General features: G+C 36.0%; 1 protein-coding gene across 5 annotated transcripts in view; it reads left to right on the plus strand.

Moving 5' to 3' along the window:
• The window catches only part of Cyrib (CYFIP related Rac1 interactor B), an 86,798-nt gene that overhangs the window by 47,547 nt on the left and 16,329 nt on the right, over window positions 1-22,922 (plus strand). For 2 of the 5 annotated variants that reach the window (XM_051159599.1, XM_051159600.1), the window contains exons 3-4: window positions 11,589-11,671; window positions 18,173-18,294. In XM_051159599.1, coding sequence (XP_051015556.1) covers window positions 11,599-11,671; window positions 18,173-18,294 — 195 coding nt within the window. In that variant the 5' untranslated portion in view covers window positions 11,589-11,598. Of the gene's footprint in view, window positions 1-10,593; window positions 10,677-11,588; window positions 11,672-18,172; window positions 18,295-22,922 lie in introns of all 5 variants that reach the window. The other 3 variants (XM_051159603.1, XM_051159598.1, XM_051159602.1) reach the window with 2 other exon arrangements.

The following is a 22,922-nucleotide window of genomic DNA, read 5'->3' on the forward strand; positions in this document are numbered from 1 at the left end:
GGTCGCCTAAGACCATACAGAAACACAAATATTTACATTATGATATATAACAGTAGCAAAATTACAGTTATGAAGTAGCAATGAAATAATTTTATGGTTGGGAGTCAGCACAACATGAGGAACTGTATTAAAGGGTCGCAGCAGTAATAAAGTTGAGAACCTGCCTTAGAACAGCTGCTAACCACTGTTACCTATTTGAATGCATATAGTTGAATATGAAAATACCTGATGTTTTAATTAATACCAAGTTCATGGAAACTACTTCTATTACTGTAGCTTGTTGGCTATAATCTTGATTGAAAGACTTGTTCATTTTCATGTAGAAGTCAGTAAAATGTTTCCTATTCAGTTTCATAGACATTGTGTTCTCAGTGGACTCCAGACCCGTGAAAAACCACATCCTTTCTTTCTCATCATCCTCCAGTGAGTGTGGTTTTTCTGGTCCTGTATAACTGATCTTAAAAGAAAAGAAATGCCTGGTATGGTTGTACAGGACGGTAAACCCAGCACTCTGGAGGCTGAGGCAGTAGCATTGCAAGTTTGTGGCTAGCCTGAGTTATATAAAGAGACCTTGTCTCCAATAAAGAGGGATGTGTATGTGCATTCTTTTGAAATATTCTAATAGTATAGGTTAGAAGTTTGTGAAATAGCTTTGAAGAAGCTTCTGTTTGCTGGCCAGTAACAACAGAAACAATATTTTCTGGAAAAGAGCCTTTGGGGGCATTTGCAGGTTCAGGGAATGGCGGGTCTATGATCATTTGCTTGATTGCAAAAGCACTACCAACATTGGTTCTGAAGGAGCCAGAACTGGGTATTTGACTTGTATTTGTGTGGTGGTGATACTGAGTTCTTTCTATAAGTGTGATCTGGCCTCAGAAAGATGTTCTCAAAAGCTGTAGTTCCAGATTTGTTAAAGGAAACACTACTGCTCCACCAGTTGCTGGTTTGTTCCTACATCGCTGAATTTCTCTAGTTTTTAGGTCTCTTTTACAAGATTCAGGAGTTGAGTTGAGTTTTCCCTCAACATTTCACACACCCTTTATTTGGTGTTATGCTTCCTGTCCTTTCTCATCTATGTGCTTTTCTCTTTCTCTCTCTCAGCAACTTTGGACATATGGTAGAAATATTAAAACGATAAATGAGATGAACATTAGCTTGTATAAATATTTGTAATCTACATGCTGTGAGATTTGGTCTTTTTTTTTTTTTTTCCCAAGACAGGGTTTCTCTGTGTAGCCTTGGCTGTCCTGGACTAACTTTATAGACCAGGCTGGCCTCGAACTCAGTGATCCACCTGCCTCTGCCTCCTTAGTGCTGGGATTAAAGGCATGCGCCACCACCGCCCGGCCACAGTTGGTTTTATAATGGTTTTAAACCATTTAAAATTCTATTCTACCAAGAAAATACTTTTTAAAATGTTTGCATGTAAATCTGCCTTTAAAAAAGAAAAAAAACTGAAAACAAAACAAAACTCCAGCATTTACATTGTTACTTTAAAATGCCTTGGAGTTTGAGGCTAACCTGGGTTACATAGTGAATCCTTTTTCAAATAAACTGAAATTTACAAAGGGCATTTTTTGTCTTCTTCAAATTATTTTTACAAACTGATATATTGGGGGAAAACCCCAATTTGTTTGTAATTACCACCTAGCTGGCAAAAGAAGCCTGTAATGAATGACTACTACCACAGTCTGTTTAGCATTTTAAGAGATAATGATTCATAAGTACAGAAGATTATTCAAGTACATATCCTAATATTTTTATTACCAAGCAGAAAGAATGTATGGATTGTTTTTATTTTTATATTATGTTTTATTATAATGGGCCTGGAGGAGTTATATTTAGGAAATGATTTTTAAGCTTTAGTGTAAGGTTATAAAAAGCACTTTCACTGTGCTAACTTCTTTGACTATGCCAGACCTAGTGAAAACCGCTGAGTACTAGTTGAGGACTTTAGTACCTATGTCCTCTAATAATTATTCCTGCAAAACATCTTTCTGCTGAAGCTTTTTTTTCTCAGTTACACATTTTAGTAGTTTTAGTAACCTGTGATTTTTCTCGACTATATTTGAATTTCATTCATTATACCATCATTTAGTAGATGTAGACCTATATCTTCTGTAGGTAACAGTCACCCCATGGAAAGGTCTACTTCTATTGTCCTTTAGTCTACAGTGGTAAAGAAACTCTATGATAAGCGTCTCCTAAATGTACAGCTTTGCTCTTTCAGAAGCCAACCCTTATAATTAATAGTTAGGAGACATACTCATCAAAAAGTTCATGTATTCAATGCTATCGAGTAGTTAAAATATGAAAAAGATGAACACTTCCTACAGTTTTGGGCACCTTTGTTGTTAAACCCATTGAGGAAATAATATGTTTTATAGTTTATAAACCATTCTAAAGAAGACAAGAGCTTATATATAAAATAGCCCTGATAAACATGCCACTCAAGTGCAGAGAGAGAAATTACAGACTAATTTTACTTATAATCTAAAGTGGAATATTAAGAAGCCAAATAGAGCCAGGCATAATAATGCAGGAGTCTAAAGGAGGAGGATCTTGAGCTAGAGGCCAGCTTGGGCCATCAATGAAACCTTGTCTCTCAGTGAACAGAATAGAACAAAGAACAAAATGTAAGCTGAATTTAAGAGTACACTATAGACACTTTTAAAATGCTTTGATCCTAGAAAATTCGAAATGGTTCAGCAGTAGAAAATGAGTTCAAATACCTATACTCATAGATTAGGTGACAGTGTATTGATTCCGTAAGGTGACAGTTCTGCCTCAGTGAAGTGTATATGAATGTAAATACAATCTCTTTAGGATTTTGTAGGGGTGGGAATAAAGGGGGTGCAGCTTGTCAGTGTGTGTAGGTGCATGTTCATATGGGTACACAGAGGCCAGAGTCCAACCTCAGATGGTGCTCTTCAGATGCCATCCACTTTGAGGCTTAGATCAAGGTCTCATTTGCTTGGAGCTTGGTAGGTAGGCCAGTGAGTCCCACCAACCTGGCTGTCTACTGTGCACAGCTTTGTACATGGTTTCTGGCATCTGTCTTAATGTCCTATCACTATAAAGAGAGGCCATGGCAACTCTTAGAAAAGAAAGCATTTGATTAGGGCTTGCTTACATTCAAAGGTTTCCATTATCATTGTGGGAAGCAGGGAGGCATACAGGCAGACATGGTGCCCGAGACTTAGTTTACAGTTCTGCATCTGGATAGTAGACAGAAGGAAGAGACAGACACTGGGCCTGGCTTTAGCATTTTGAAATCTCAACTGCGTGCCCCGCCGCCCCCCCCCCCCCCATGACACACTTTTTCCAGCAAAGCCAGACCTGCGTCTATGGAAGCCATTCTTAGTCAAACAACCACAGGTTCAAACTGAGCCCTCATGCTTGCATGGTCAACACTTTAGTGACTGATAATCTCCCTAGTCCACTTCAGAATTTTTGTAGAATTTAATAATCACACAGAAAATTAAAGTCCAAGAATAGTTGAGGCAATTCTGAAGAATTACTACTTAGCACTGAGCACAAAGAAAAGGTGCTAAATTGAGCTGTTACTATGAACAAAGTTGAGAAATGTTAGAGACTAAATGAGGAAGCATTTCCCTGTTATGTTAGCATCAAAAACTAGTGTTACAGAATTCCTTATTTAGAATTTGTAAAACTCAGTTGCAAAGAAAACTAGCAGTACATCAGTTAGCATTGAGTTGAGAAACAAATCAGCCTGGAGATTTTAAACAGAATATGATATAGAGCATTGATTACAAAGGCATTAGAAAGACTGGAACAACAAAGAAAGACAACATGAAGTAGACTAGTGAATAAGAAAGAAAGCCAAGCGGTGTAATACGGCCTGTAATCCCACCTATCCAGGAAGCTGAGGCAAGAGAATCACACGTTCAAAGATGAGCATGGGCAAGTTAATGAGGCCCTTCCCCCAAATAACAAGAGCAGTGGAGAGAAAACTCAGTGGTAAGAGTTTTTGCCTAGCATGCACAAAACTGTACATTCAGTCTTCACTACTGACTCCACCTATAGACAAAGAAGAGTTAAAGACAGTCTACTGCCATCATCCCATTCCCACTATTCAGCAACTGCCAACCTGTCCTGACTGGGTACTTGTTTTCCTCTATCTTTACTTTACCCTCCAGAGTCTTCCATTGGCATAACATAGCAGAAACTGGGCCTGGTGCGGGGGTAGGGGGGAGGAGTTTGATAATCAGAATTAAAGGCCAAGATAGTTGAGGCAATTCTGAAGAATTAGTACTGAGCACGAAGAAAAGGTGATAAATTGAGCTGTTACTATAAGCAACATAGGTTATATACAGACTGAAAACACAAATGAGACACATTTTTAATGGTAAAATGCAAGTTATATTACAGCTTTAATCTGGGTGGTAGAGTATATGAATGTTACTGTAATTTTGTTGTGTGTTTTCTTCACTTACCTCTCAGTTTAAAGAAAGCAAACAAGAATTAAAACTCATTCTCTCTGTGGGGTCTTTACCAATCTTACTGAGACCGACCTAGATATTGTTCATGGCTCATTTCGCTATGTCTGTCTGGTATCTCTGTTTGTTTCTGAATTTTTCAATAGTAGATTTTCATTAATGACCATGAATATCAGACAATATTTGCTACATATAGAAGCATTGACCTTTGTGTAACGCCGACTTTCATAGGTCATCTGTGGTTTATAGCATGTGTACTAAGAGTAGGTCGGGTGTCTGGATTCCAATCCAAGCCTTTTGGTTAGCCACATTTGAATGAAACCCATGTGCTCTGGAGTGACTGATCACAATTTTATATGCTTCCAGTTATTAGTAAATACAAAAGAAACATACCTTATTTGTACATTATAATAATCTAAAATTAAGAGAATCCCTTGAATCTACCAATAATTGAAGAACTAGAACATTATTGGAACCTTGGAGTTGTCCAAGGTTCCTCCCAAATAGCTACTAGATGTAATATATCTTAATGTCATCATATGTAGCTTGCTGATTAGTTTCCATTCTATGTGTTGTTTCTCATTCACTTAAGTAATTTGTTGCTACTATATTATACTTCTTTGGGTACATATAACACATGAACTTTATATTGAGCACCAAACTCTTTCTCAAAGTAGCTATGTCAGTTGACACTTTCATCAGCAGCATTCTCATTGCTCTTACTGCTCTTTCCCCTTACATCAGTGTACTACAATTTAAAAATATATGCTAGAATAAAATTTAAAATACTGTTTCTAGATTAATCATTATTAAAACTTGACATCTTTATTTTGCAACATGACATGCAAAGAAAGCCACAATTCAAAGCAGAATGCTACTTTAAAAAAAAAATCAAGGGTGACATTTTGATACTTAAATAAGACTGCTATTATAATAGTATTATTTATGCTATGAATAGTAATGAATTGGCTACCCTTTTCAGTTCTTGAAGTGAAATATAATTGTGTGATTATTACTGTTATGAATTTCAAAAAGTGATAAGTTTAGGAAAGTGAATTTTGAATGCAGTAGTGGTTTAATGACACTATTTTTTCAAGAGGAATATTGAGCATTTCCCTAACATAGCATTCTGAATACCTTTGTATTGCTTGTTTGCATACTCTCTGCTAACTGTAATGCTGAAGGCCATTCTAGTCAAACCCAGATGCTGTGAAAGTCTGATATAGTATCATGGTTTTGGCTCATTTCGACTTCCGTGTGCTGATCTCTTTATTATGTTTTTTATGCATGATTTCATAGCCTTATGAGTAAATTTATATAGTTGAATTAAGGTTCTTTATTTTAAAATTGAAGTTGAAATACAAGGTGAAAGTGTATCCACTAGATGTCACCATAGGAAGCATGTAGCACATGTATCCTGTAGCTGGAACAAGGCAAGGGGACAGGAGTCACACAATGTGAGACGCTTGGAGTAAAAGGCCAACCTTCTCAAGTCTAGTTACTTTACCATACTGAAGTTAAAATACTTTGATCTTAGTATGTGCATTTAATAATTCATGGTCAGAGTATAATCTACTATAACAAACACTTAGTACTTTGTTGTGAGCTGCCACATTGGTGTTGGGAATTGAACCTGGGTCTTCTGGAAGAGAAGTCAGTGCTCTTAACCACTGAGCCATCTCTCCAGCCCCCATCACAGTGTCCCAGAAGGCTTGGTAAGTGTTTAGATTTTGTGTTATGGCAGGGATTTCTTGTATCGTTTTATAAATAAATAAATATATGTCTGGTTTGTCTTTTAATAGGTTGTCAGAGGAAAATAAGTATAGAAGCAGCATGTGCACTTAGGGTCCTTGAAATAATTTTAGCAAGAAACAGTGGTGTCAAGAACTAGGATAGTGGAGCAATAAGCTCCATAGCTTCTGTTATACTAGTGACAAAAAAGTATGTGGATAGTGTCAGTATGTCTTAAAAACCAGCAACATAGAGGTGGTGGCCTTGCCACAGCAGTTTAGTAATGTGGACTTGGCACAGAGTCTGGCTGGATTAGGTTTAACAGAATGGAAATTGGTAACAAACCAAAAAGAGGATGAGCACAGAAGACTGCTTTTAAGGAATTTTTCTGCAAAGAAGAAACAAGAAAGTAATATGGGAGCTACGGAAGGAAAAGGAATAACATACTTTTGCTTAATTTTAAGATAGGAGAAATAAATACATGTATCACAACAGGGAGAGTACAGAAAGAGAAAAGCTATGAAATAAGAAGGAAACTTGAGGGAATATATTATGCTAAATGAAAGCATTTTGGGAAGTTGTGAGTATAAACCTGGTCAAACACTTTTATTAAGTTAAAATATGAGAATTGCCTTTTAAATTTTATCAAGAAGCAAGTTTCAATAGGCTTAACATAAGGGACAGTGTCATTGTAATTGTAGATGTAAGAGGCAGATAAGAATTGACTGGAAAATTGAGAGCTGAAAAGTGGAGAAGGCTGATGGCAGAGAGTACACTTACCAGTCAGGTTGTAAAGAAGATAGCATGGTGCTGTGGAGCAGACAGGAGGCTCTGAGCTATGTAGAACCACTTTCAGATGGTTAGGAGTAGGTGCAAAGGGTTACAGGTGCCTGAGGTTACAGGTAAAAGCAAGTACACATGGCAGCTTTACCGCAGTGTAAAAGCTCTCCCCTTAAAGGCTAGGTATACTTGAAAGAAGGGCTAAAAATTTGAGATAAAGACATTTATTCCATTATTAAGATTTATGATGATACAAAGTACCATATGTAGTGTGTGTTCTAGTGTTTGTGCACAGGTGAGTGCACATGGGGAAGACAGGGAGACAGTGAGTGTCTGTCTTCCATTGTGCCTCTTCATGTGTTTCTCACATGAATCATCTGTAGCTTACCATTCTTAGCCTGTTTGGCCTGCAGGCTTCTGGGATCCACTGCCTCCACCCCTTAAATAATGGCTAACAGACTGGAAACATTTGCATTTGGAGTATGGAGCATTTGCAGATGGATTAAAGTCATTTCTTACATGGCAAAATGGGTGAGAGATTTTAAGGATTTTTTTGTTTTGTTTGGGGGTTTTTGTTGTTGTTGTTGTTGTTTTTTATATGTATGGAGTAGTCCCTTGGGGATAGATATTGGAGGACAGTTTGGTACTTTTGGTCACATACTAAAAGCTGCAGTTGTCAACCAGGAGTGTTTTTTGCTTCCTGAAAAAACAGTATTTGGAGACACCCTTAGCTGTCCATACTGAATATGGGCATAGGGAATCAGTTGTGCTAGCTCAGTCACTCTCCCCCAGAAATAATTTTGCCCTGAGGGCACATTTGAGGGACAGTTTTGATTATCACATTATATGTTTGTGAGCACACTCAGGTTGACTGGTTTCTAGTGGGTTGAGGCTCATGATGCTGTTAACTATGCAACTGCGTGACATAGTCCTCGGTAACAAAAGAATCACCCAGCCAAATGGTGCCACGGTTGAGGAGCAGCATACCAGAGAACTGTTCATTTTCAAAGTTAGCATTTATATTGGGATGAAACGACAAGAAATCCCACATTACATTGGGAATGAGTAGGTCAAGACCAGGTATATTGCAGTGGTGAGGAGTGCAGACCCACATCAGGAAGTGATGGGAAAACAAACTTGGCTACATTTCCCTGCAGGTGGCATGGTGTACATAACAGTAAAAGATAAACTAAATGGCTCTCTTTTCTCTCTCTCTTTTACTATGATGGTGGTGTGTCAGGCTGACTGATTCTAAAGTGTCATTTGGCATTATTCTTGACACATATGGGCTAAAGATGGCCTTATTCTACTTAGAACTTTGAAATCCATTGATAAGTTGGAGACCTTTGTATTAGTTACTTTCCAGTTGCTGTGATAAAACACAGGCTAAGGCAGCTTACAGAGGAGTTCTTTTGAGCTTATGGTTCTAGAGGGTTAAGAGTGCATCATGGCATGCGAAGCATGGCAGCACAGCAGCACAGGCTGTAGCAGGATGCTGAGGGCTCACGTTTTGGATTAAAAGAAAATGCAGAGAAAGCAAACTGGGAATGGCATGTGGCTTTCAGGCCTCAAAGCTCACCTTTCGTGACATACTTCCTCTTGTAAGGGCATGCCTCCTAAGCCTATTTTAACAGCCCCACCAACTGGAGAGCAAGTACTCAAATATCTAAGTTAGGGACATTCTCATTCAAACCACCACTGCTATTTGGTGTCAAATGGAATAGATCCATTTTTCACCCTCTTTCCTCTTCTTCCCTACCTCTTCCTCCTGACCAGTTTCAGTTAATTTGGATTGGATGATTTATGGAAAATACTTACCTTTCCCTTGTATATGAAAGCTTGGTATTAAAGTATACGGCTATCCTGGTCTACTTAGTGAATTCCAGATAGCTAAGACTACATAGTGAAACCCTCTCTCGAAAACTAACAGCTTAAATTAAACTTTTTACAATGTATAAGGTAATTCCAGTGAAATATTAACTTTTTTTTTTTTAAGTCAGTGAATCTACTTGCATGAAACATTATATAAAATCAAAAGCTAAGCATTCTATTGAACAGGACATTCAATGTAATAAAAATAATAGTATAGATTAAAAGGTGGAGCTGGAGATAATGTTTCAGTTGTTAAATGTTAGCCTTGTAAGGGTGAGTTTGAACCTCCAACATTAACATAAGAGCTGGTTGTAAAAGCTGCACATGTAATTTATGCATTGGGGAGGAAGGCAGATCCCTTGAGCTCAGTGACCAGCCAGCTTTGCTGGATCATGAGCTCCAGGTTCAGGTGGCTCCCTGTCTCAAACAAACAAACAAACAACAACAAAAATAGGGTAGCGAACCATTGAAGAAGACACTTGGCACCAACCTTTGGCCTCCACATAAACACACATTTGCACATGTGCACACAGACATGTACATATGCATACATATAAACACTACTAAAAGAAGAGGAGATGATTTGGAAAGAATATTATTTGAAAGAAATAGAACCTAATTTAGTACATAGTAAATTTTAGCATCTTATTCAAAATGTTTTTGTCTTACTGACTTTGGCCTCTAATAAGAAACTGTTGCACCTATATATTTGTTTCCTCCGTGGAAAGCTGACAGGCCCACAAACCAATGTTGAGAATTAGGCAGAACTCAGGACTAGCACTAAAGTTCTAGTTTTTCTCAGGGTTTTTGAAGAAACCCATTGTACAAATATCACTACTCCTAATTTTTGTTTCATGTAAATATTGTCTGTGCAGTTCAGCTGAGGAAAAAGAGTATTGTAGTTGGAGGGGAAAAGGGATCTGAGGAGTTATGATAGTATCTTTTTATTTGTGTTCCCTGTTTACTGGAGCTTCCAGGTTTGATCTGGTCTTCTGACACCACCTTTTACCTTCACAGAGCCATGGCAAGTCCTTGGGCAAGGTTTTTATTGTTAAACTGTGTGCTTACTTACTAAGTTAGAACAGTGGCTGGCTCTGTATGTGGGGCTTGCTGAGTTAACTTTTCAGTTTCATGTGTCTAGCCAAATGCTCAGTTAGGAGTTGCTAGTAAAATTTTGGTGAATCTAAGAGGAGAGAAAAATAGTGTGATTTGTACAGTAATTTTCTTAAGTGGTTAATTAATTGATAGCCTTCTTTAGGCTAAGGGTTAAATGTGGTTTAAATACTGTCTTCTTTGTATTTCTAATAGAATTTGAATCAAATTGGAGGACAAAACATTTAGTAGTTTAAAAATAATGGTCTGGATATTTACATAGTTGAAAAGCTAATTTTGTGGTTCATTCAATTTTAAAATTAAAAGAAAATGTTGTTCATTCAAAATTAGAACATGTATTTCAGAAGTGTTTTAGAAAGAACATTAGCATAGATATTAATCAAATGTAAATATTGCAAGCTATATGTAAAAATATCTTTTCCCCATCTTGTTTATATAACTTTTTCAATATATGGAATCAGGGGGACAGGAGCTATAAACTCAGCTGAGTGTACTTTTGTTGTTGAAAGTTATCAAGTGTGAGAACCATGTGAGCCTGCACCTATTGGCAGCTATGAGCAAGCCAGCCTTGCTGAACCCCAGGCCTCTGCTTCAGCCTCTTATTGGAACTAAATGATGTTGCCATTTTTATTTTTAGGTTTGCTGGCATGGGTAATCTCATTAAGGTGCTAACCAGGGACATAGACCACAATGCAGCACATTTTTTCTTGGACTTTGAAAGTAAGTCTCCTTAGCCCTTCACAGCTGGTGCATAATGGTAAAGGCGGAAGAGTAATTATACTCACACCACAGTGAAGGCCAGCCAGAATACTTGTTAATTAAACATGGAGAATCAAACAGAGGTTGCATGATTTTTTCCCCCTTAATTGTAGGCAAACATCACCATCATATGTATAATCTTTAGTTTCTCATTTGCTAAAATCATGTTGAGTCTGTAGCCAGTGCTGTCCTTTCATTAGTCCATGAAACAAGTAGCCTTATGATGAATATTCTAATAGTATGCTTTAGTGACTATGCCAAAGTCTATTCACTTATTACTGTATAATAATTTATTTGCTTTAGGAAATAAAATCTGTGCTGCATATCTACAATGAATACTTAAAATAGCTTCCAAAAATTTTACAAATCAAATTTGGTTGGGAATACCTGCTATGTTCATTGGCACATAGGAAGTAAATTTTACATTTTAAAATGAGATGTGAAGGTGAGCTTTGGCCAAACCTCTTAATATTTGGCTTTTAAGTAAATTGTTGTTTCATTCCTATACTTAGAAAGTTTTGTGTGAATAATTCTTGATTGGAAATTTCTTTTTCAGAATACTAGCACTATTGGAATACTTAAAGAATTTTTCATTATAAGGCCATTAATGAAACTTGTCTTGGGAGAATTTTAAGAAGAATTAGAGCAACAGTTGTGCCATTATGTACAGGAAAACCCATATTTCACCTCTAGGTCCTACACATCAGCACCTTGAGAACCCGGTTTGCTGTCTGCCAGAGCACAGTCTGGGTAACCTGAAGGATGAATTCATGGCCTAATGAACATTTTCCCTGTTACTATTTTTCTTTAAGTCAATTTCAGATGTTCTTTTTATAAAGGGATATTTTCTCTTTCTCATTCTTGTCTTGACAGGTACCTTAACATGGGGAATCTTCTTAAAGTTTTGACATGCACAGACCTTGAGCAGGGGCCAAATTTTTTCCTTGATTTTGAAAGTGAGAAGATGATTTTATATCTATTTCTCTTTGCCTGCAGTAGACTGCGTTTGTCTTGCACTAATGAATGTTTCCACTCTGCCATCTTTTTAACTGCTTTGCATGACTAAGCTGTGAATTGTTTGAGTAAAACTTCTGGTGCCTTCCAGAACTGAATCATATTTTATAAAGTAAATTATGATAATAAAGTGTCTTTTTGAATTTTACAAGAGTTTTTTTCTCTTAATTGGCAATAATTTTATTAGTTAAGACCTATAATAATAAAAACATTTATGAAAAAATTGAAAAGAAAAAACCTCTACCTCCGTATGTACTAATAAAAGCAATATTTGAGAGAAAATTATATTACAGTTGAGAAAAGTGGATTAGTTTTCATTTATTACATATGCAAATTTAAAGTATTTTAAACATGGGTCAGTTCAAGAAGGCTACTCAGAGCTCAGTAATTTGGGCATAATATTAAAAGGTAAGTGTGAACCTAAATTATTTAATCCTTACAGATAATTTAAGAAGTTAAAATGGTCTTATATATTTCAAAAATTCATTTTATTTTTTACTGTAAGTAAAAAGAAAAACAATAGGTTCACAGACCTTTAAGTAATTTGCCTTATATTTGTTCTGTGTTGCATGGCTTATTGTATTGTGGTCTAAGAATGGCAGGTAAGTGTCATTGAGCTCTGTGCATGCTCTGCTTTGGCTTTTGGCTGTTGTTATTGCTTCAGCTTGTCTGATTGTCAAATTGAGAAAAATGAATTTTAAATTGGTGTTTTAGTGTGAATGTTGCTATTTTAATTGGTGATTAGAAAATTGTTAGGAAAGGGTGAAGAGATAGCTGTAAATCATGTGATTCCTAATATTTGAACAGATTTTTTTTTAAGTACTTAAAATTTAAGACTTTCTGATTTTGAAAAGCAAATCATTTGAAAAGAGAGTTGTTTGTTTTCACCTTCAATTTAGTTTTTATATAGTTCATCCTATTTTATGGCCCATTTACATGCATTTATCCTTTAAGCAAGGTTACTTTATATGACCAGTTTCTAGCATATTTTCATTTTGTAGAATACTTGGTAGTCTCTGACATATTCCTACTTTAGTACATTTCTACAAAAGTCTGTTACAGTCTGGGTGCTGTGTGCAGGCTAATAAAGGAGGAAGGCCAAAATCAAGACCATTAAATTGTTGGGAGTTAGGGAAAGTACCTCTGATGAACATTAGTTTTCTTGACCCTTCTCAACAATTGAACAGTGCTGTTCTAAGTGCATGTGTAGCATGGATTTTAATCAGCTTGAGGATGTTGTGCAGACTGCTGACTTTTAAAGAATGTTCTTCCAGATGAGGCAACTTACATTAAAGCTGTAATAGTTTATTTGCTCTGTTTGAAACTTGGTTCTCTATATTTTTCTGCTCTTCTGTATTCTTTTTTCTTTGTCTCAAATGTCTTACATTTGCAGCATCTTGGCTTTGATATAGTCAAGATCTTGTTCAAGACTTGGCACTTGATCTTTTTATAAAGCTAGCATCCTGTTTGTTAAAGTGTAAATCATGAATTTAAATGTAGAACTTGAAAAGTTTACTGGATCTTGGCTTGTGAGGTTGGGGCCAGTTGTAACATTATCTTCACCTTTTAAATACCTAGTTAGTGGTAGGAATGGGTTCAAGTCACAACAAAAATAATAGTGTAAAGTTATGTGTGAACCTTTAAAAATAAACTTTTAAGAAGTGTAATACTAAAAATGTGTGGTTTGCCTTCATTGTATCTGTGTACACGTGTGTGCCGTGCCCATGTAGGCCAAAAGAGGGCATTGGCTCCAAACTGGAGTTGCAGATAACTGAGCTGCCATGTGGGTGTTGGAAGTTGGTCCTCTGGAAGAGCAGTAAGTGCTCTTAATAACCATTGAGTCAACTCTCCAACTTAAATGGTTTAAAATGTTTAAAATGTTGCTTCTGTGAGCCAGTACTGAACTTTGGTTTGCTGTTTGCTGCTATACCTTAAATGAAGCTCAGTGAAGACACACTGCACCAGACTGTAATTTGTTCCTAACTTCTAACTCAGATGCTGAGGTGCATTTTCTTTGGCTTCTGGCACCTGTGGGATCTTAATATTGTCTCTTAGTTTTTAAAAATAGTTTTCCTCTTTTTAAAGGAACATTCAATTGTGAACTTGGGAGCTTTATCATAAAACCACTGTAAAGACCTTAGCCCATTAGATAGATCTTTTTAATTAGTTACATACCAGAGTCAAGGCTGTTAAACATAGTTGATCTGCCAGTTCTCATATATTATTTAATACAGCCACATTATTTGATTAAAGTAATTAGGGCAATCTTTTTTCTCAAATGTTGAATAATATTCAGGTCGCCACAGTAGTTTAGCTCTATTATTCCAGTCATCATTAGTGGTTGGGCTGTACAGAAATAACTATATATAATCTCAGTTAGAGAGGACACTGAAAAGAAGTAGCAGTGTGCACACTGGTGTTAAGACAGATGCTATTCTGTGTTTGGCTTTTGGGCATCAGAATGCATCAAGTTATATATTCCCATGCATTTTAAACATAATTTTGTGACATTTAACAATTTATTATACCAATAAAGACTGTGTTGAAGTCCTTATTCCCTTAACCCATTCCCTCTTTACAAGTTACACTTGAGTCCATATGCACTTAGAACTAACCTCTTGTATACCAGCCAATAGGTGCTAGGTGTGCAGACTCCACCCCGGCCATGGGACCTTAGTCTGTCTAATGGGATAGATTGAAGTGAAGAATCACAATTCATTTACATAATTTACATTCAGAGTATAGATCAGAAGGTGAGAATTTAGTAAGATGATACTGGAATTGGGTGTTAGAGGGTGAATTTAGAGCTCAGTTAGGAAGGTTGCTGTGCAGCAACATGCACGGTGGTTTTAAGATAGATGCCATTCTGTCCTCAGCAAAATGTCATATTCTTTAGTTATAGGGACTCCTCTTAAAAGTTAGGTTAAAGATAAATCTTTAGCAATTGCTATGTCAGTGGTTCACACAATTCTGGTTCATGGAACAGAAGGGGGACTTTTTGGTTTTGTGTCCCTTCCCAGCCTAGTTTAGTATTTGTTAAACTTGATTTACTTATATCAAAGTAAACCAAAATAGAGTTTTTGTAGAAGTAGTCATTTTAAGTGAGAAATGGAATCTCCTTTTTCTGCTTGTCAAGAATGCCTTTCCATTAAATCATACATTTCTTCTTCTTACATCTTTTTGTGTTGCCTGTCTTTCCTCTTTATTTAAAGATATTGGTACTCACTCTTAAGGCTAATGTTATTTTTTCCAGTTAATCTCTTGGATATTTTCTATAGCTTTTGCCTTATTCTAAGAAATATTTTTATTCTAGTGGCATCTTCAAAATATTTTCCGAAAATTAATCTGTGATCAGATCTGTAATGGCCTCCTTTTATTAAAAGCTGGAGCCTTATTTATGATTATGCTTCCATTCATTCAGAAACCATTCATTATAGAAAGTCTACTGGGTACTGAGCTTATGTGGTGTGCCAGTGGAGTGCACTGTACATTTTGTTTCCTGACTTGGTGGAACTTATGTAGATAGCCTTTAAGTATTTACTGAGTGAGTGAGTGTCAGGTTGAAGCAGAAAGCTCATTTATCATAATTTTAATTTTTATGTTGACTTTTTTATTTCTCCTCTCATATTGAAAACACTGTCTCCAATTTTAGTGATTACTTTCAGTGATTCTTTGCTGGAGTCTTCTAGGGAATTCTTTTTCTACCTGGTAGAAAGTTGGTATGATATCACTAAAATATTTATTTGCCTTCAAGCAATAAGAACAATTGGAACATGCCTTAATTTCCATTTAACAGGATATATATTTAACCCTGATGAACAATGAATACATCTTCCCTCAGTAGATACATTGTTTTGCATTGAGATGAGTATCATTTTGGTAACAGGCTATGTGGTATTTTTTTTTTTTTTTTGGAAAATTAAAGCTATGAAAAATCAAAGTGACAAGTCTTGGTTGCATTATATATAAAATGCCAATTTTTTTTTAAAGATATGCTTTATTTTACAGTCTTTCTCTCCCTCTTTAGTATTTCACCCTTTGCATGATTTGCTTTTAGTAAAGTAGTGCTTACCTGTCTGCTTTTTTCTGTTCGTCTTCATTTCTACAGCAGTCTTCAGCAGCTTTCAAAATTATCAATGTGACTTTCTTGTGCCAGTCTAAAAGATGTTGATCAGTGTGGTGCTGGGTGTTTTCCCTCTAAGGGAAACTTGAATCTTCTCCTTTACTTTAAATTTCTTGGTGCTCATTAAACTTTTACTAGTTATTAACTACTTACAAGGTCTATTTAAATCTCCTTGATAATGTTTCGTTTGTATGTATGTAAACTCAGTGTCACATTTTTATGTTATTAGCCTAGTGACCACACCAAAAATACATATTTTAGTCTTCAAACAATAGAATTGCCTTTGATATGTAATAGATAAAATACTGTCCTTTGTCATGTATTCCCACTTCATAACTTCAAACTATGTGTCTATTGATGTTGTGTCTGTAGTTCCACAATCCATATGAAAAAATACTGAGCTTTCATTTTTGCATGTACAAAGTATTTCTATATGCTGCATCTGGTGTAAGTATAAAAGTGATGGATGTGCTTTTTTTTTTTTTTTTTTTTTAGTGTTGTGCCTAATTATTGCTTTGAAAAATATGGTCTGCCTATATGTGAAAATGTAACTGCTTAAAATGACAAATTGATTTTTATAAATCTAGATATTTATCTATAATTCATTATTTGCACTTGCTACTACTTTTGTAGCTTTGAACACAGTCTTTTAGTATTTCTATTGACTCCTTTTAGTTATTCTATTTTTATTTTTAAAGAGTGATTAAGGGAATGAATTTCTAAACACATTTTTAAAGTTGGCTTTCCACATGAATGTTTCCTTACTGTTTCTGTAGTTCTTGTCATATGTACATTGAATGTAAACTTGGGTACTATGATTATTGATTTAAAAGTATTGTGAATTATTGACTAGTTGGCAGGTAATAAAGGGAACTCAATTATTGCTTGCCCCAAGCATAAAATAAAGATATTATTTAAGATGTCTTTATATGTAGTCTCATTTGTGAACCAAGGTTTTTTTCTTTCTTTCTTTTAATTTTCTGAGTAAAGGAACAAATAGTTATAAAGGCTAGCAGTTTTATATTACTGGTAAACAGTGATTCTAGCCAAAAATATTCTGAATTCATCTTTTAAATTTGGACTGGCTTTCTTCTACCTAAAAATAACATATTAGCATGGAGGAATCCTGCCAACATTGTTTTACATACTCTATACCTTATTTGTAGTATTAGGTGTGATCTAATTGGAAAGGCTTATGAAAAATACTTTGCTTGAACAGTTTTTTTAAATCTCAAAATAAGAAGGAGTATATTAAAAAGGATTTGCCCTTAGTGGAAACAAATAACCATGCTTTTAAAAATGGGATTTCTGTTACTTTTTGTCTGGCAGAGAGAAATCCAGATTTTGTCACCTTTCAACATGTTTTCTGGTTAGCACTACTGGTGGTAAAGGTGCCCATATGTTTGTAGTCCTGATTATGATATTTATAACTGTAACTATTCCTTCACTTTCTTCCTCCTTGATCTTAGTTCTGTAGAAAGCAGTTTTTGCTGTGCCATTTCACAATTTCAGTAGCTTAAAGTATCTCCCCTTCAGCTGTTCAGGAGTTCTGTCGTGGTTTTGTAGTTTGAACTCCTGCACTGGGATCTTGACCTGCATACTCACCAATAGAGAAATTCAGTGACACTGCCATAGCTTGGTCTTATCCTCTCTTATAACCTCACTATGTGAAGTTCAGATATTTTTAAAGTGGCCCCTAGCAAACCTCATTTGTTAAAAGTAAAATGAACTGTATAGGAAAATAAAGTAGTGTTAGTCTTTAAACTATAGATGGGCAAGATGCTTTAATGGATAGAATTCATTTCTATCTCATTAAAATGGAATAGTGATGCTTCATTTGTTGTCAATAATGACAGTGAGGCATGCACTAGAAAACATTATTATAAAGCATATCTGACACTGGATGTACATGTACATTTTTTTAATCCCAGCATTCAGCCTGAGGCAAAAAGATTTACAAGTTTGAGGGCAGTCTGAGGTACATAATATGTTAAAGGCCAGGCTCTGCTATCTAAAATAATCAAAACTGTAATTAATACTAATTAAAGTTTTGATTAGAATTCTCAGATATGTTCAATATACCATCATAATTGTAACTTAAACTAAATACTATATAATAATATTAGGGTTTTTTTCTTGCTTCTTTATAATTTGTATAAATTTGAAATTAGTTTAAATTTGTCTTCTAAAAGATACAAAATTAATATTGAATATACTGTAATTCATCTTTGGAAATTTGGATTGTTAATTGCTTTTAGTTAATACGTGTATTAAAATATTCATGCTACTGTAAATTTTCTTGTGCTTTCATGCTGTTTAGATGCCCAGCCTACAGAGTCTGAGAAGGAAATATATAATCAGGTGAATGTAGTGTTAAAAGATGCAGAAGGCATCTTGGAGGACTTGCAGTCGTACAGAGGAGCTGGCCATGAAATACGAGAGGTAAAGTTTATAATTTATATAGGCATGTGAACTGGTTGTGGGTCACCTTGGCTTGATAGCTGTTGTTTTCTGGACTTGTCATGGGAAGTATTGTATTTGAAAAGTCACTTGGCATTATTTCAAAAGGGTTTGCAGTGCTATATCGGCAGAGGAGTATTAATACGGGTAAGTGCTACTCTCATGTATAATTTAATAGTATCTCTGTTAATAGTCACACATGAAAATTAGGTTTTCCTTTGGGAAGTATTTATGTTTTCTTCTCATGGAGAAACACTACTACTTTCTGGCTCCCCTCCACTCCCTTCACCTCTACTCTATTTTTTAACTCCTAAGCTTCCAAGGAGAAAGTGAAACCACCCAAGATAGTTCTTCCACCTCTAGCCCCTTCTGCCCACCTGCCTCTTCTCTAATAGGTTTATGCTACAAGAAAACTGTGAGAGTCTTTCTGCTCTAGTCTCTAAATTTATACAGATTTTCAGGCCTCGTCTATTGCTTTTTTTTTTTTTTTTTTTTAAGAAACTGAAATACCCCTACTTCTTTCCAGGACCAGCTCTACCTTTATTCTCAATTTCCATTCTAGAACTTTACTCTTTAACTGTGTTTTCTCTTCATTATACCTTTATGTGCTTTTCTTTATCCTCTGAATGTACTTATTCTCATTGATACAGTGCGCAAACACTCTTGCCTCTAGACCTTAATTTCTCATCACATGTTTTGAAGACAGTCCCCATGCTCTGTTCATGCGCCCTTGCTTCTGTTACTGTCAGTACAGAGGTCATTAAAGACCAGTCTTTCTGTCTTGATTTATCCTCTGACATTTGGAGTAATAGCACCTCAGAGTAAAGTACAGAAAGAAGAGGATGCTGTGGTTACTTGCTAGCTCTTTAGTGTAAGAGAAGCGTTACTGAAATGGCTCACAGTCATTTCCTGCCAGTCGTGCTCTGGACTGTTGTGACCCGCCTGTCCTGCAGAGCAGTCTCCTTACCTTTGCTTTTGCGTGGAGTGCCCTTCCTTTCTTTCCTCCACATGTCAGTAACCTACTTTTCCTTACTTTGTGTTTCTAGTACTTACATATTTATCTTTTATGGGAATCATGAACCTTAAAAAAAATAACACCTTGGTGTTTATGTCTATACCACTCACCCTTCAAGCTTCAGAGTTAGACTGGGTTCTTTTTTTTTTTTTTTTTTTTTTTTTAATATATATTTTTTTTATTAAGTATTCAGTGCTCTGCCTGCATGTATGCCTGCAGGCCAGAAGAGGATATCAGATCATATTATAGATGGTCGTGAGTCACCATGTGGTTGCTGGGAATTGAACTCAGGACCTCTGGAAGAGCAGTCAGTGCTCTTAACCTCTGAGCCATCTCTCCAGCCCTAGACTGGGTTCTTAAATGCTCAGTTTAGAGCAAGCTGTACAGTAAACTGTTGAGAAAATAAATACTATATCTGTGGACTATCTTCCTGCTGTCATTAACATAATCTAAACCTTAATATTTTTGTGAATGAAAGACTATTATTATGAAATCAGATACTGAAAACATTTAAATATATTTGAAAAGTCAGACATGGACGTAAAGCACTAACTACTCAGTAAATTGTTCTTTCCCTATAAGTCACAACAATTCACAGGTTATTTTAAAATGTTTGCTGTTGTCTTCATGTTGATTAAGTATAGTTGAAATCTTATAACTCATAGTTACTTTTCATAGTTATTACTTTATTTTCATAGTCTATGTAAATGAAGAAGAAGAAGAAGAAGAAAAAACCACATTCACTACAAAGACATTCCTTCTGTATTTTTATCCCTAAAGGTAGAACTCTTGGTGTTGAAAAAAGTTTTATAATTTTCTATAAGAAGGGTTGCTCGGGGACGGAGAGGAGTCTCCATCAGAAAAACGATGCCCCTCCATGTTCTCATGAACACTTCCTTGACTCTATGCTGAGATCGAATTTTAATTTCTGGAAGAAAGTATGATGGTCCGAAAGTTTACTTAGGTTATTTCAGAGAGGCCATGTGAGGCTGTGAAGCCAGAAACTCTGAATACTATGGCCAGATATTAGAGTTCTCCACTAGGTATGCAATAGAGCTGATTTCCTGAGGATGTAGCTACATTTAATTCACATCATTCCACAGTTTTTGATGTGCAAAAGTAAACAAATGATTTAAAGTAAGTAAGTAAGGTAGGGGTGTGTGTGTGTGTGTGTGTGTGTGTGTGTGTGTGTGTGTGTGTGTGTGTGTGTGTGTTTTAAAGGCTTGTAGGGAGGAAGCAAAAATATATCCAGAAAATACAAAACACTAAAGAACACAAAAGTATAAGGGGGAAACTATAAAGCAGTGGCAAGAGACTGATGTTATTGGGCTTTGAGACTTATTGTTCCAACACTAGCTGTTTGGTAAAGGACTTTCAGACAAAGAAGTCATGCGCAGTAACTCACACATATAATCCAAGCACTTGTGAGGCTGGGGCAGGAGGATACCCTTAATTTTAAGGCCAGCCTGGGCTACTGAATAAGACCCTATCTTAAATTTAGAAAAAGAAGAACACATCAAAACAACAAAAAGGAATTAAAGGCAGAAATATGTAAGTAAAATAGTAATAAAATATGTGAACTGAAAAACTAAGAGCACATTAAAACCTGTAGGTTGGAAACAGTTGTATGCAGTGTTGAGGCCGTTGAAGTTTTCTTTAAGAAATGAGTGTGGATGCATATGTGTGATTAGGTCTCTGAATAGTAGGAAAGCAGTTCATGTGGAGAAAGGGCAGTAATGATACAAGCCAGGTCTCAAAGAACTGGTAACTATTGTCACTGTAATAGGTGGCCAGTGAAAAACACAGACAATATTACTTTGTGAATAAATGTCCATATGAAGAACTTTGTTTTGTGAGAACAGCCTATTAGTGCAAGTGATACTGTAAAATGGTTGGCATAGAGGTCACTTTAGAATAGAGATTGCTATACCCAAACAAAACGAAATGAAACAAAAAACTCTCAAATTATTTGTACTTTTAAACCAGTCATTTACATCTGTATGTTCCAAATAAGGGAAAATGTAAAAAACAGTGCCTCTTTCTCTCAATATAACAAAATAGAAGCCACTAGCAACATTGCTGTGGTAATAAATTTTGTAAAACTCCATGTAAACAGTGTAGCACACCAATGACATGAAATAACTCACACCGTTTCCTGGTATCATGTTAAGGGTGTGAACTTGAGTATATATTAAATTACATTTGTAAAACAAGACTTTAAAATGGATTAAATACGATTTGGGGCTAGAGAAATGGCTCAGCAGTTAAGAGCACTGGCTGTTCTTCCAGGGGACCCGGAAGGTGATGGCTCATACCCATATGTTACTGGAGCGCCAAGGTATCCTACACCACTTTCCGGCCTCCTCAGGCACCAGGCATGCATGTGGTTCATAAATGCAGACAAAACATGCATATAAATAAATCAGTATTTTAAGAATATAATCTTAAAAAGAATAATTATGAATTAAGACAAGTGTGTTCTCTAGTGCCACCCTCAAGTGAGGCAATAAGAACTTCCACTGATATTAAAATCTGCCCTTAATTTTAACAGATTTGAAAGTGAGTTGTAGTGTTTGCTTCACAATAGCTTTGCTGTTGGCATTACTAAGTGTCCTCATTTATGTCAAGCTGTTATGGATACTGGCCCAGAACCTTCCTAGGAGTGGTGAGTCTGGTGTGAGAGGAGAAGGAACCAGCCACTCAGAGATCCATAGAATACTGGCCTTGAAGGAACACATAGTCTGCAGTCCCAGCAGGCAAGGCAGGTCCTGGGAAAGAGCCCACTCACTTGGGACAGTAGACAGCATGTACAGGCACACTTTCGCATTGTGGGGACACAGTAGTGCCCTGGACCTTCATAAGAGAAGCTGGGGATAGTTAAGAGAAAATCAGTGAAAGTGTAAGTTGCTTGTTTCCTGAATAGTAAACATATTTATATTACTTGTTATAAGATAGACTGAATCTTGGCTTCCCTCTAGGTACATTAGCATGTTATCAAAGATTGTTTGAAATTTCATATTTTTATAAAATGAAGATTATTGCATGTGTGGTGATGGCTGGTACAGCATTTCTAGATAGTAACATGAGTAATACCAGCTTTGAGCTCCTGCTGTGTCTAAGAATTATTCAAAAAATTGTAAAACAAATGAGAATTTGAAAATATCAAGTGTGGTAGCACATGCCTGTAATTCAGGACTTGGGAGGATGAGGCAAGAGGAGCATGAGTTTGAGGGCAGTCTGGGCTACATAGTAGAACCTTGAATTTGAAAATGCTTAAGAAGTGCATGTAGTGGATTACTTATACAGCACATTTACTTATGTGTACTTAATTTATTCACAAAAATTTAAAATATGAGTTTATTTTACCTTCATGAGTTTTGCTTTTGTGTGGATAGATTCAGTACTAGTGCCTTGGGGAAACTAAACATGTCACTCTGGGTGAGCCTTACATAACTATACATATTTTTTTTTTTTCCTCTCAGTTAGTGACTTTGGGTTTTTTAAAATGTTAGAGAAGGCAAAGCAAGTTTTTAGGGGGAAAAACCCACATTGAGTTCTATAAGATAGACAAAAGGAAGGTAAAAGTAAGAAATTT

Source organism: Acomys russatus, chromosome 17 (assembly GCF_903995435.1).
Source record: "Acomys russatus chromosome 17, mAcoRus1.1, whole genome shotgun sequence".
In the NCBI taxonomy this organism is placed as follows: domain Eukaryota; kingdom Metazoa; phylum Chordata; class Mammalia; order Rodentia; family Muridae; genus Acomys; species Acomys russatus.